This window comes from Brassica napus, chromosome C4 (assembly GCF_020379485.1).
Source record: "Brassica napus cultivar Da-Ae chromosome C4, Da-Ae, whole genome shotgun sequence".
NCBI classification, from domain to species: Eukaryota; Viridiplantae; Streptophyta; class Magnoliopsida; order Brassicales; family Brassicaceae; genus Brassica; species Brassica napus.
The window spans coordinates 1,491,881-1,504,422 of NC_063447.1; the positions used below are offsets into that span (position 1 = coordinate 1,491,881).

Genomic DNA, 12,542 nt, shown 5'->3' on the forward strand with positions numbered 1-12,542 from the left:
TGGACAAGAATCCCTAGTGTTATTACTATCAACTATCATCAACTAAGTGTAGTTTTAAATTTTTCAATTTCATGCACTATTTATATAAGAGAATATTTGTATTCGCCTATTTCGTAATGTAAGTTGCAAATATTAACTCATTTAAACCCAAGATTATATAAGAATAACATATTGGTAGAGGCATATTAGTCTTTTCCAAAGTCAAACACAGGGAAGCTCCTTCCTTCATCTAACTGTCTGTAAAAGACCAAATTTACAACCGCAAGTCAAAGGTTTAAAGATGTTTATTAAATATTCAACCAAAAAAAAAAAAAAAGATGTTTATTAAATACAAACAAATATTTTAAAATTATTTATGGTTGTATCTGTCGTTCTTCTCTCTGATGAACGAGGCCGTTGAAGCAACGCACAGTGCAAAACTGCAGTCTACAGATTCGTTTTCTTCTACTCATCGCATTAAATTAATTGTTAAACAGTATATTTGAATAATTGAGTATGATAATAGTAATAAATAATTATTCTAGGAATTAATCAGACATGCGCAGTTATAAAATAACCTGTCTAGTTTTCAATTCTTTTTCGAGCCCCTCTCTCTCACTCTTTCTTTCGAGGAACATAAGAAAGAGCTCTTTGTGTTCGTGTCGAGGACGACATATTGTTTGATCTTTGTTGTTCCGACAAGACGGGGAAATGGATAGACGACGTCGGAGACACAGCAAGGCCAAAGCTTCGTGTTCCGAAGGTGAACATCTTTCTCTCTCTGATTATATCTCTGTCTTTCTTTGGTTCGAGTCTGATGTTTGATCGTTAGCAGAAGTAAGTAGCATCGAATGGGAAGCTGTGAAGATGTCGGAGGAAGAAGAAGATCTCATTTCTCGGATGTATAAACTCGTCGGAGACAGGTAAGCTGTTCGTTTCTATATGAATCTTTTATTACTTCTTCTAGTATTATATTATTGGATCGTAACATGACTATGTCCGGCCTCAGTGTTGATTCAGATTGTTTAGCAAACACACATTCTTACTTATAGTCTATAATGGAATTCAAAATGTTTCCTCAAATTTGGTTTGGTTCAGTTTGATTTTGATAACTGGAATGTTTGTAAATAATTGAGATTGTCCATAGAATTTCGGTTTGGTCCAGATATGTTAAACCAGATTAAAAAGTTTGGTTGTGTAGCTTTTGTTAAACTTTTTGATGGTCTATATGTGTAGGTGGGAATTGATAGCCGGGAGGATTCCTGGGCGGACGCCGGAGGAGATCGAAAGATATTGGCTTATGAAACACGGTGTCGTTTTTGCCAACAAACGAAGAGAATTTCTTAGGAGATGATTTTTGTATTAATTAAAAAAATTGTCCTCTTCTGAATATTCGCTTGACAAGGAAAAACTAAAAGCAGATGTTGTTTTAATTTACTAGTTTTTAATGTATAATTAATTTCTATATATAAAAAAAAAATTCTTAGGAGCTTCAATATTTTTTTATCATCGGTTGACATCCATATAAATGAGTTGCAACAACATTTCTGCATAGGCGAATTCTTTAATTGAACCACCCTTCAAAGTTCAAACTATTATTCGTATTATTTGTTAGTGGACGGAAATTTTGGATAAGCTAGAAAATATGGGCTAGTTCGTAAGCCCATTACTCTGTCTCAAAGAGGAAACCATACCTCAGGGCCGAAATGAAGCCCATTCCCCAGTTAAGACTTCTAAGACCCGCAATTTCACAGCAGTAGACATGCATGCCGTTTGTGTTAAAAAAAAAAAAAAAAGACATGCATGCCGTTTGAATATTTGATTCACAGCAATTATACGTTCTAGGTGTAGCCCCCCTTCACAAAAAGAACATTAATTCCGGAGTTATTCTTGGGAGTTATTCTTGGGTTAATCAACCAATAATATTTAGTTATTTCAAATTCGATATCTTTTAAAAAAAAAAACAAAATATTGTCAGATTATATTACGTTTTTAAAATTAAAAAAAAGTATAAATAAATAAAAATAATCATAGTTGCAAAAAAAAAAAGTCAAAAAAAATTAATACCATAAACAAAACACTAAACTCTAAATCTAAACCCTAAACCCTTTGGTAAACCCTAAACCCTTTGATAAATTTTAAATTCTTGAATTTAAAAAAAAAATATTTTTAACACAATCAACAAAACACTAAACTCTAAATCCGAATCCTAAATCCTAAACCTTTGTGTAAACCCTAAACCCTTGGATAAATCCGAAACTCTTGGATCAATCTTAAACCCTAAGATTTAATATTTATTCAAGAGTTTAGGGTTTACCTAAAAGTTTATGATTTAATATTTGTTCGCAGCGTTAAAAATAACTTTTGAAAAACAAATTCTTTTTTTTTGCGATTAAAAAATCTTCTTTTTGTGATTAATACAATTTTTATTTTAAAAATATAATATAATTCAATATTATTTTGTTTTCTTTTTTAAAAGATACTAAATCTAAAATGACACAATTCTATTGGCTGGTGAACCTACAGGTTCACCTCCTGGATGAACCCAAAAATAAGTCTTAATTCAGTGGCATAAGTCGAATATAAAATGCAAAAATTCCTTTTGATCAGTCTAATTTTTGTATAAACTGGATTTGTCAAATGATTCAAAACTATATAAAAATGTAGTATTTATGATTTTATTCCGAAAATTCTCATACATCTTATTACTTTCTACAAGTAGAGTGTGCTGCTATATATTAAAAAATCTATATAATTATGTGACCGTGTAGATTTAATGTTGGTTGTTGCCCATAGCGATGCTGAAAAACCCGACAAACCTTTAATCTTTAGACAAATACAATTAAAGTGTTAAGATGTTTTCCCACGTGCTTATCGAAAAAGACTCCGGTGTGTTCACACTTGGCGTGGCTAACACTGCTGAATTATAGTGTTTTGTTGGTATTATTGGTACTATTATTTTAACTAATCCGTGAACTAGGAATATATGATTTCGGTTTGTCACCTCGTTAGGTAATCAACAAATTTGATCTGTGGATTTGATTTGTAAATAAAGTTCCAATACTCTCCTATGGGTTTGACCTGTAATTTTTGAAATGATATAATTGTTTTTAACAATTATTCATAGTTTTAAGCAAAAATAAATAAAAATTTCTCCAAAGTAGAACCTTATCTGTGGTAAAAACCAAAGGAAACAAAAAAAACAAAGGAAGAAAAAAAATCTACATATTTTTACTTTATCAATTACTAAAACTAAAGTTGTTTCATGCCACACTTAACACGTTTTTCATCAATCCTGAGAATAATTGCATTATAAAATATAAAGCAGTGTTTTGGAAAAGATTAAAAAGTTAAAACAAAGGATATAAAAACGAAAACTATAGATCTTCCATTATTTCAAGCTGCTCTTGATATTTTGATCGATGTGATGTGACCGTATGGGGTTTAAAAGGGTAGGTTCACGCACGGATAAGACTTTTCTTGGAAATTACCGGGTACTTTACAAAATTTCACTGAAATTTCAGCTTGATTGTACATATTATCCTTGTCAAATACCATTTTTACGTGGATCTCCATCTATTCTGAATTTCAAATGTCTCTTGGTTCTTATCCTCTCTGTTGATATGAAAATATTGTGTTTGGAAGTTCTGTTTTCTTAAAGAAACCAGCACTAAAATTACACATTTAATTTGGCGCATTTTGTGTGGTTTACCAAATTGTCACATGCAGCATAATTAACACATATAAATTTGGTTTGAGGTCTTCCAACTTTGAATCATCATTTCTGTATGAGTGTCAGTCCTTGACCATGACGATATATCGATACTCGAATCGTTCCCTTTCAAGTTGAAGATAAGTTAATTTAATGAACATTGATTTATGGCTAAAATACTTTAAAACTTAGAAACTATCTTCTAATCAATTACATAAATATGAATCAATCATATAATATGGATGTTAAGTAAGCTACAACCTGGTGGATGAATTCATTAAAAAGTAATATTAAACTAACACAAGCATATAGATTATTAGGAACCACTGCATTTAGACTAAGTTTAAATCATGTTATCAATCCGAAGTAACAACAACGCACAGCTTGAATACTTTAAACCCCTAGTCATATATTTCAATTGTGTTTGATTAGTTAATTTATAATTATGAATAAAGTAATTAGTCCATGTGCACGTATATGTGTCTCTCCACGATCAGTTTACTTAAATGATACTCCCTCCGAATACAAATATATGATGTTTTAGACTTTTCGTTTGTATACAAATATATGATGTTTTATCTCAAATTAATGTTTTTTTATTTAAAAATAAAATATAAATTAAAATGTAAAATGGTAAGTGGTTGAATTTTATTGGGATCCAAATAAAACTTTACATCTAAAACAAAAAATAATAAATAAAATTATATAATAAAGTTTTCCGTGAATAAGCTTAAACATCTTACATTTGTTATCTCAACTGGATGTTTATTATCTATTCGTTTGATCAGACGCGTAGGAAAAAGAGTAGACGCGTTGCATAGAGTAAACATCCAGTTGAGATATAAATGTAATCTTATTTAGTGAGCCTCTATCTACCAGCAGCCTCTAATCGCTAACTTCCAAAAAAAATCATTAGTTTACTTTTGACTCAGAAAGCTACAAGGTTGATAACCGAGAACCATAGAATATACAGTAATGTGGTTATATTAATAGTTTCTACTATTCATCGTATACACATATTATACTGTACGATGAACATGCCAAATGCATAAAGCCATACTCAATAAAGTACCTAGCATTTAATTTTGTTTTGTATCATTTTGTTCAATTATATGTATTCAAATGGTAGAGAGAGGTGATTTTTATAACACATGGAGGATGGATCATTAAGAACAAAAAGCAATACGTCGCTGTTAATCGTGTGAAAGGGAGAGAGGCGCATTAGTATATTCTCTAATCCACTACACCTGCATGGTTAGATTTGATACATAGATTCTTGAATTTACTTTTAGGGTAATACAGTCTTGATCTTTGACGCACCTATAAAAACATAATTAGCTTTTCGCTAAAAAGAAGCATAAGTAGTTACATAATCAACATCATACATATAATGTCTTATATTATTTTAATTAATCGAATAACTAGAATGTAAAACTATGACTATGAGTGATCAAATTGGCATGACATCACCCGTCCTTACGTCACTGGAAACCAAAATTAATAAATGAACCGGATCTGTAACGCGGTAAGACTAAGTTGTATCTTTGAAGATGATTTTTTTTCTGCATCACTTTGAAGATGATTGTTTATTGGTTTACTCGGCTGAAAATTTATAGCCACCAAATAAAAACAAAATAATCGAATTATAAAAAAATCATTTTAAAAGAAATATAATAAAATTAGATAATTTGATTGAGTGAGAGTTCATCAAACATGGGTTCTATTGTGATCAGGGAGAGAGATAGTTGACACTTTATTGATTATATATTATATGTAACTCATATGATCGATCAATAGTTGAATCTAAAAAGATTATAAACCTAAAATTTATACTTATATATGTTAAGTTTAGTAAGTAGATGATTTGTATTTCTAAATAAAAATCAGATACTAGTAACCACAACCTCATACGTTCTTTTTCTTTAGCATTTTGAGAATAATTGTAGTTATTTTTTTTTGTCAATTTCTCTACAATATCCTTTGTCTTTTCCACACAGCTTCTTCTTGACTAAGCTTAAAAACAAAAAGAAAAATAAATAATAAAAACAAAACAAAACTTATTGGGCAAGCACAAGGACATAAACCACATCACAATAGATTCTTTATCATCATTCGTTTATATAAACACACGAAACTCACATATCATCAAACTCACTCAAAAAAAGAAATACAGCGAATTCAAAAAAAAAAAAAAGATTCTTGCAAGTGAAAGCAGAGATGGTGATGGAAGAGAAACTCGTGATCAACGAACTGGAACAAGGGAGAGAGCTTGCCAAACGTCTGATGAGCAATCTCAAAGATACTTCCTCAATCGAATCCAGCAAAAGCTTGATCTCTGAGATCCTCAGTATCTACCAGAATGCTATTTCCATGTTAGACGACAAGAAGGTCCTTAAACGAAGCCGTGAGATCGATGACAAAGATTCTAAGAACGTGATTAAAAAGAGGTAAATTGAGTTCAAAAGATTGATTTTTTTTTTTGTATGTGTTTGTTTTCCAAATTTGAGATCTCATTCTCATGTGTCTTGTTCTTTGTGATTTGCAGGAAAGTGTTTGAGAAGAAGACAGAGAAAGTTAGTTTCTTTGTCGGAGCAGGACAAGAAAAGGGTTCAATTGATGATGGTTATTGCTGGAGAAAGTACGGTCAAAAAGAGATTCACGGATCCATAAACCCTAGGTATTATTATTAATCATCAATTATCATCATTTAATTTTAAATTTTTTGTCTTTTTTTTTTTTTTTGAACTGAAAATTTACTAACGTATTCTGTTTCTGTTATTTACAGAGGATATTTCAGATGCACGCATCGATTCACGCAAAACTGTTTAGCAGTGAAGCAAGTCCAAAAATCCGACAGAGATCCTTCCATTTTCGAAGTGAAGTATGTCGGGAGCCACACTTGTAACAACACTACTACATCTCCAAAGACACCGAACTTCTCTGTTTCGACGTTCCAGGAAGGAAACACAGCGGATGAGCAACGAGAAGACATCAAACCGACGAAAACAGAGGAAGCGATGATGAGTTTTGAAGATCTTGAGAGCAAGAAGAACATTTTCAGAACGTTTTCTTTCTCTAACTACGAGTTTGAGAATGGTGGTGGTGGTTGGAAAGGCAACCTCTTCCATGAGAATCAGCTGTCTCCTGCTGCGACTACGTCAGGGTCTGGAATCACTAGCGAGATTGCAACGGCTCCTGCTTCTGTTGAGAACTCGGAGACTGCAGATTCGTATTTCTCGTCTTTGGACAATATTATCGACTTTGGACCGGATTGGTTGCTGTCGTGTGACGTTTTGAATTGGTGAATGTAATATTAATGTGGTAGTAACTATATAGATGGTGACTGGTGAGTGTAATATTTAGGATTAGATTTAATATATTTGCTGATGGATTAGAGATTGGCTTTTTTTCAATAGGGGAGGGTTTGTTGATTCCCATTGAAGTTTAATGGTTCTTTATGATGATTAATAAATAAAATGTTACTATTAAGTTTACAAATTGATCATTTTGGAGTGATTAAAATTACATTGTTTTGTAAACCAAAGATATGCAATTAGATAGTAAAACAGATGATTTACAAATTATATCTTAGGTAGTATGGGCCTGAGCCCAATAAGAAATTAACAGCCCAATCCCATATTAACAGAGAGAGAGAGAGAGAGAAGTCGTTAGAATCTGGTAGATAGCCGGAGGAGAGACGCACAACCAAACTTACGAAGAAGAAGAAGAAGGATGATATACCGAAAGTGGAGTTTGCTGTCCGGTCCACCGGTTATCCTCGGCGGAGCTGTAGTCGCCGCGATCGCCGTCGGCATCGTCTTACAGAACGTATATTACTGCTCCATCTCTTTTTGTTTGGATCGTTTTTTTTATAATAGAGATCCGTAACAGGTCGTTAGATCTATATCTTGATTGGCTTCTCCTTTGATGTTACTCTGATCTCAAATTCATTTGATTAGCTAGTAATCGAAAGGAACCGTCCTCTGATCGAAAGTTTCTGTTGATCCAAAGATTTGGCTTTTTTTAATGATTAGGTTACGAAAGGGGAGCAAAAGAAGAATGTCTCACCAAACAAGTGAGATCATGGATAATGAGAAGAAGACGCTAGCTACGCAAGTGTGGTGTTAATCTCGTGAGTTGAAACGTTTTTAGTTCATGGAGTGTTTGTTGTAAGCTCAATAATGCTTTTTGTAAGCTTTTTGAACACACAGATCATTTTGTGTCTGTTTTAAGGTTATTGTTGCTAATAATAATTGATTGATAACAAGGCTCTCTAGAGTAAGTACAGAGTGCTAGGATGCTCTGAACATATTTCTTCATGCATATCTTCTTGGAACTCTCATCCCGAACCCACGTTTTAGCTTATCAACCCTGAGACCATGTAAGCATCAACCTCAGATACATAAAAAGTTAAGGCAAAAGAGATGGACTTTGTGGAAAGCTTACGTTGGGGCGAGTTTGCCAAGACTGTTTAGCTCTTCACCTGTATCTTCGTCTATGACTCTACCCGTGATGTAAACAGTGTAGGATCGATCTCTGTCCCTAGGGAGACCTCTGGCAATCAGCAAGCGCAGGTCTTTCTGGTGAAGCTCTCTTCCGTTCACAAACACTCTTGTGTTTCCTCCTGAGCAGTTCTCTGGCATTGGGTAGTTAAGCTCTTCAATGAAAGGCTGTAAGGAAAGGTGTCACGCCAACGTTAGTACACGTTAAGAAGAAGAAGCTGTAGAGAGACTGAAGAGTGATGTTTACCGGTAGTATTCCAAGACATTGACCTCCCATAACTCCCCAGAATCCAGCTCTGTAATCATACCTGATACCAAGGAGCAGAAGATAGCTTAGTAAATGACTAAGAGTTCACGAGATTGGAGGGACCTCGTGTACCAGTAGTTTCCAGGCCGGATTGGTCCAGCTTGCTTCTCCGCCATTTTCACCAGACGTTCAGCTACAAGATGCCCATTCACCAAAACATCACTTCCCCCTCGGTTCTGCATTGACTTCTTTAGATCATTGAAGCTACTTTTCACCATACTCGCGAATCCACCCTTTCGGGTTCTTCCGTCCTCTTCTCTATAGTCATCACCAGAATCTTGAGACACTCCGTTGTTGTGAGAGTAGTCATTAACGTCCATCTCGATTAGAACCGAAGCTTCTTTCATAGAGTTCTGTCTCTTGACTGTCTTGCTTAGTAACACCTTGTTCTGTTCTGAACGAGAGCTTTGGCTCCTTGCCCCTGAACGATCCTTTACGTTGATGGAAGAGTAAAAAGGCAAATCTGGAATGAGTTTCCTGCCTGTTTGACTGTCTGAACTAAGCTCGTCTTCAGAGAAGCTAGGAGAAGCAGGACCAGTTGATACATAGTCTAGGCAAGAGACGTCAAGAGCAGTTAACCAATGCAGCCTACTGAGAGTTTCTTCTTCTTCTCTTGCCGAAGCAGGATCAGTTGAGAGAATGAGTTTCTTATCAGCAAAGGAGAAATCTATCAGACAAGAACACGCTCCGCAGCGCAGTCTCTGTTGCTTTCTAGTAGCAGAATCTGTTTTGTCTGGCAGTTTCAGAATCTTGGAGCACTTTTTACAGTTAATAAATGGTGCACCACCAGCTACAGGGTGGACTAAGCGAGAACCACCTGATGATGATACAGCTCTAGAGGGTTTGCAATGACCACGAGATTGAGAAGCAGGAGGGTAAGGAGGTATAAAGGATCTAGGACTATGCAGTGGAGAAGGAAACGCAGTGCTTCTCTCATAAGGGTAGAAACCTATGTTATGAAGAGCATCAGGGAGCCCTGAGGGAGGATAAACTGAGCCTGAAGCTCTATGATATGGATCATAGCAGTGGAAGCAAGAGCAAGTTGATTGGTGAAGAAGCATTCCATTTCCTTGGTGTGTGTTAAACAAATCATGACAGTTATTGCTAGTATACTGTCTAGAGTAGTGGTGATGAGTTTGATGGTAATAAGGACCTGCAAGGTGTTTACCAGAGCTTGGAAACCGCAGTGGAGCCTTTTTGGATGACCTTGGGATCTGTTGCTCTTTGGGTTGATGAAGCTGTTCTTTTAGCTTATCCATTTTTTTCACAAGCTCAGCTCTGTCTTGCTGGATTGCTTCATCACTAGACACAGAATCTTGAAAGTAGTTAGAAGCAGAGAATCTGAACGACCGATCCAAACCAGATTGAGAACCGCTAACAACATTCTGTTTTGAACAAGGAACATCTGTTTGACCAGTTTGGTTGTGTCTTGATGAATCATCATCTGAATCAGATTCTTCTTCGCTTGAACAAGAGTTAACTTCAGTTTCTTTGGCTCTCGTTTTCACTGAGTTATCCGGCACTGGATCTGCTTCACGGTCCTTGTTTTTGGCTTTACATAGAAATAATAATAATTAAAAAAAAAAAAAAAAACTATCAGGTTTTGTCCAAAAGAGAAGATTGTAAAACGGGAAACTAACCGCAAAGAACGGTTCCACAACCACCGCACTGGAAGAAGGAACAGTCTTTGGGCTCTGGTAAGAGATTCTTGCACTTTGGACAACGAACTAGCTTCACTTCTATCGTAGACTCGGCCATTAGTTAAAACACTGAGCTGAGAAGAGAAATACTCAACAAGCAATATAAGAAGAAAGACCAAAGAAGACTGCTTCTTGAAGCAAAGACAGAGAGCTGAAGTTTTTGTTTTTTTTTTGCTTTTTCTTTAATGAGCTTTTTAGGTCTCTAGAGAGATGAGGAAGGTGGAATCTGTGAAGAACCTCTTGGTTCTATTCGTTACTCTTTCACCTAAAACCTTCATTTTTCCCCCACAAAAGTAAACTTGAAGAAGAGTAAATCAGAGAGAGAGAGAGAGAGAGTCGGACTGTAGTTTCCAGAAGTAAGCAACAGAACCGAAAAATTAAAACAGCTTAATGATTTTGCTCTTTGCTCTTTGCTCTTTAGGACCAGAGAAACGGTTTAAAGAATTTAAAGGTTTAGTTAGGCTTTGATGGTTATATCAAAAGTCCACATTTCATATTTGGTTCTTTTTCCACACATTAAAGAAAACGACTGATAAAGTGAGCTCATAATCGATTTATTATGGGCGGGACAATCTACAAAGTGGGCCATTTCTTCATTTTATGTTTCTTCTTTATTTTTGAAATCGCCAAGGAATAAAATTTAAAGATTATTTTTGCTTTTTTTAAAAAAAAAATTTTGTTGGAAATCCGAAATTTTTCTTATTACTGCTAAAATTTGCAAATTAATATTTGACATAACAATAAAAAATTTCATTATATATTTAGATAATTAGTAAAATACGGTTGGAATATAGTACTAGTAATCTAGTATGTAAGTGGAACTCACAAAATATCAAAGAAAACATTAAATTGATGAAGTGGTCAAAAGCTAAAGCTGGTTTTGAGACAATAAAGAAAACATTAAATTGATGAAGTGAGTAGTTAAATGTCTATTTCTCATTTAATTTTCTAATTCACTTGTACTGATTTTGATTTTTTTGTATATATTTTCATCATGTACTTGACTTTCGAAGACCTTAGACCATGATTATCCTTTGGGTTTCTTAAAAAATTAAAAAGCAAACTAATCGCGGACCGCCACGAGTCAGTGGAGCCCGCGAACAATGTAAGAAACTCACTAAGATCGGTTTTTAATTAATAGTTTTTGTAACCGATCCTTAATGGTTTTGTAGGGGTCCACGCATTAAGAAACCCACTAAAGATCCTGGATAATAATGCTCTTACTGCATTTTTATTGAATGTTTCAATATCTTTTTGTTCAATAAACAAACCGTGTGAACTTTCCATCTAACATTTTTAACTTTTGAAAAAAAAGAGAGAGTTACAGTTGGTAAAATTTCAAAAGATTGAAGGAGGGAGAGGAACCAAACTTATTCCAATTCATTTGAGACAACGAAAAAAACAAATTAAAGCAAAAAAAAAAACAGATATGGTCGAAGGCTATATATCCTACATAGGAATAAGATTTAAAGTACAAAACTAAAGGTAAGCAAACTATCTTTTAAAGTTCGAACTCACTTCGAATCAATCAATCAAATTTGTTGTTGAAAAAAAAATTGTTATTGAACTAGGAAATTTCCAACACTGAATATGGGCCTATATGGACTCATTCGTAATCTTCACGACCTGTACTGTATTACGCAATAGGTATTACTACCACTCATTACACCGACCGAGGTGAAGCTCGGACCATTACCTTGATGGCTTGATTAATCCCAGATATCCCTAAACTACGTATGAAGTGGTCAATAAAGAGAACCATGTGATTTTTCTTCAAAAAATCCTTAGAACAATTTTTTTCATAACATAAACAGGTTAAAAAGAAGAAGAATTTTTTTTTGTCACATTTTAATTAGTCAAAGTAGTTCTAAAAATACAACCAGGCAACATAATCTTCTTGATTTCTTTCTTAATTTCGTAATTCTTCTTTCTATTCCACCAATATTTCCTCCGTTGACTAGAACTTGTGGTCATCTTAGAAGAAGCATATGCATTGTTGTTGTCTTTATCTTTTGCCATCACAGCTTGTAGACTCAAACGGGGCGGCCGAACGTGAGCTGGAGAGAAAGGCAGCAGTTTGCGTTCGATGATGTGAGCAAAAGAGGCGAGCTCGTAAGAATCGTAGAGTGGACTCTCACAGTCCCATATTTTGCTTGCACGACCATCAGTTAATACTGTTTTTTGTGAGTTATAGCTTCTTCCATGGAGTTGTGTGTTTGACATAACTGAAAGACTTGAGAGTTTCTTCGCTATCTTGTTTTCTGACAGCAACAAATAAGTTATAGCTTTGTCTGAGTTGTCTCTCGGTCGAAGTGTGTTGTTTATATAGGGATTGAAAATCT

The 12,542-nt window shown here is 34.5% G+C and overlaps 3 protein-coding genes across 4 annotated transcripts; 2 read left to right on the plus strand and 1 right to left on the minus strand.

Moving 5' to 3' along the window:
- Positions 1-322: 322 nt before the first annotated feature.
- On the plus strand, positions 323-1,488 carry LOC106414491 (transcription factor CPC). 2 transcript variants are annotated; one of them, XM_013855138.3, is made up of 3 exons: positions 323-742; positions 812-902; positions 1,216-1,488. In XM_013855138.3, exons 1-3 carry the CDS (start codon positions 691-693, stop codon positions 1,331-1,333), a joined length of 261 nt encoding a protein of 86 aa, XP_013710592.1. In that variant the 5' UTR covers positions 323-690; the 3' UTR covers positions 1,334-1,488. The 2 variants fall into 2 exon arrangements, with proteins under 2 accessions (XP_013710592.1, XP_013710566.1); XM_013855112.3 differs by having other exon boundaries at positions 354-742; positions 815-902.
- A 4,293-nt stretch (positions 1,489-5,781) lies between these two features.
- On the plus strand, positions 5,782-7,958 carry LOC106415947 (probable WRKY transcription factor 46). Its single transcript, XM_013856759.3, has 4 exons — positions 5,782-6,138; positions 6,237-6,368; positions 6,477-7,519; positions 7,726-7,958. The coding sequence occupies exons 1-3, from the start codon at positions 5,909-5,911 to the stop codon at positions 6,994-6,996; spliced, it is 882 nt and encodes a 293-aa protein (XP_013712213.1). The 5' UTR covers positions 5,782-5,908; the 3' UTR covers positions 6,997-7,519; positions 7,726-7,958.
- Positions 7,871-10,784, minus strand: BNAC04G01190D. Its single transcript, XM_013856758.3, has 5 exons — positions 10,141-10,784; positions 8,573-10,052; positions 8,441-8,501; positions 8,138-8,361; positions 7,871-8,062 (listed from the first exon to the last, which is right to left on the minus strand). The coding sequence occupies exons 1-5, from the start codon at positions 10,256-10,258 to the stop codon at positions 8,008-8,010; spliced, it is 1,938 nt and encodes a 645-aa protein (XP_013712212.2). The 5' UTR covers positions 10,259-10,784; the 3' UTR covers positions 7,871-8,007.
- Between the last annotated feature and the right edge of the window lie 1,758 nt (positions 10,785-12,542).

Excerpts from the sequence above, each read along its gene's own strand:
- LOC106415947 (XM_013856759.3), top strand. The coding sequence starts at position 5,909 with ATGGTGATGGAAGAGAAACTCGTGATCAACGAACTGGAACAAGGGAGA. Across the intron at positions 6,139-6,236 it reads AAGAACGTGATTAAAAAGAG|GAAAGTGTTTGAGAAGAAGA; the intron begins GTAAATTGAGTT and ends TGTGATTTGCAG. Across the intron at positions 6,369-6,476 it reads CACGGATCCATAAACCCTAG|AGGATATTTCAGATGCACGC; the intron begins GTATTATTATTA and ends TGTTATTTACAG.
- BNAC04G01190D (XM_013856758.3), bottom strand. The coding sequence starts at position 10,258 with ATGGCCGAGTCTACGATAGAAGTGAAGCTAGTTCGTTGTCCAAAGTGC. Across the intron at positions 8,502-8,572 it reads ATCCGGCCTGGAAACTACTG|GTATGATTACAGAGCTGGAT; the intron begins GTACACGAGGTC and ends CCTTGGTATCAG. Across the intron at positions 8,362-8,440 it reads AATGTCTTGGAATACTACCG|CCTTTCATTGAAGAGCTTAA; the intron begins GTAAACATCACT and ends CTTTCCTTACAG.
- LOC106414491 (XM_013855138.3), top strand. The coding sequence starts at position 691 with ATGGATAGACGACGTCGGAGACACAGCAAGGCCAAAGCTTCGTGTTCC. Across the intron at positions 743-811 it reads CAAAGCTTCGTGTTCCGAAG|CAGAAGTAAGTAGCATCGAA; the intron begins GTGAACATCTTT and ends TTTGATCGTTAG. Across the intron at positions 903-1,215 it reads TATAAACTCGTCGGAGACAG|GTGGGAATTGATAGCCGGGA; the intron begins GTAAGCTGTTCG and ends CTATATGTGTAG.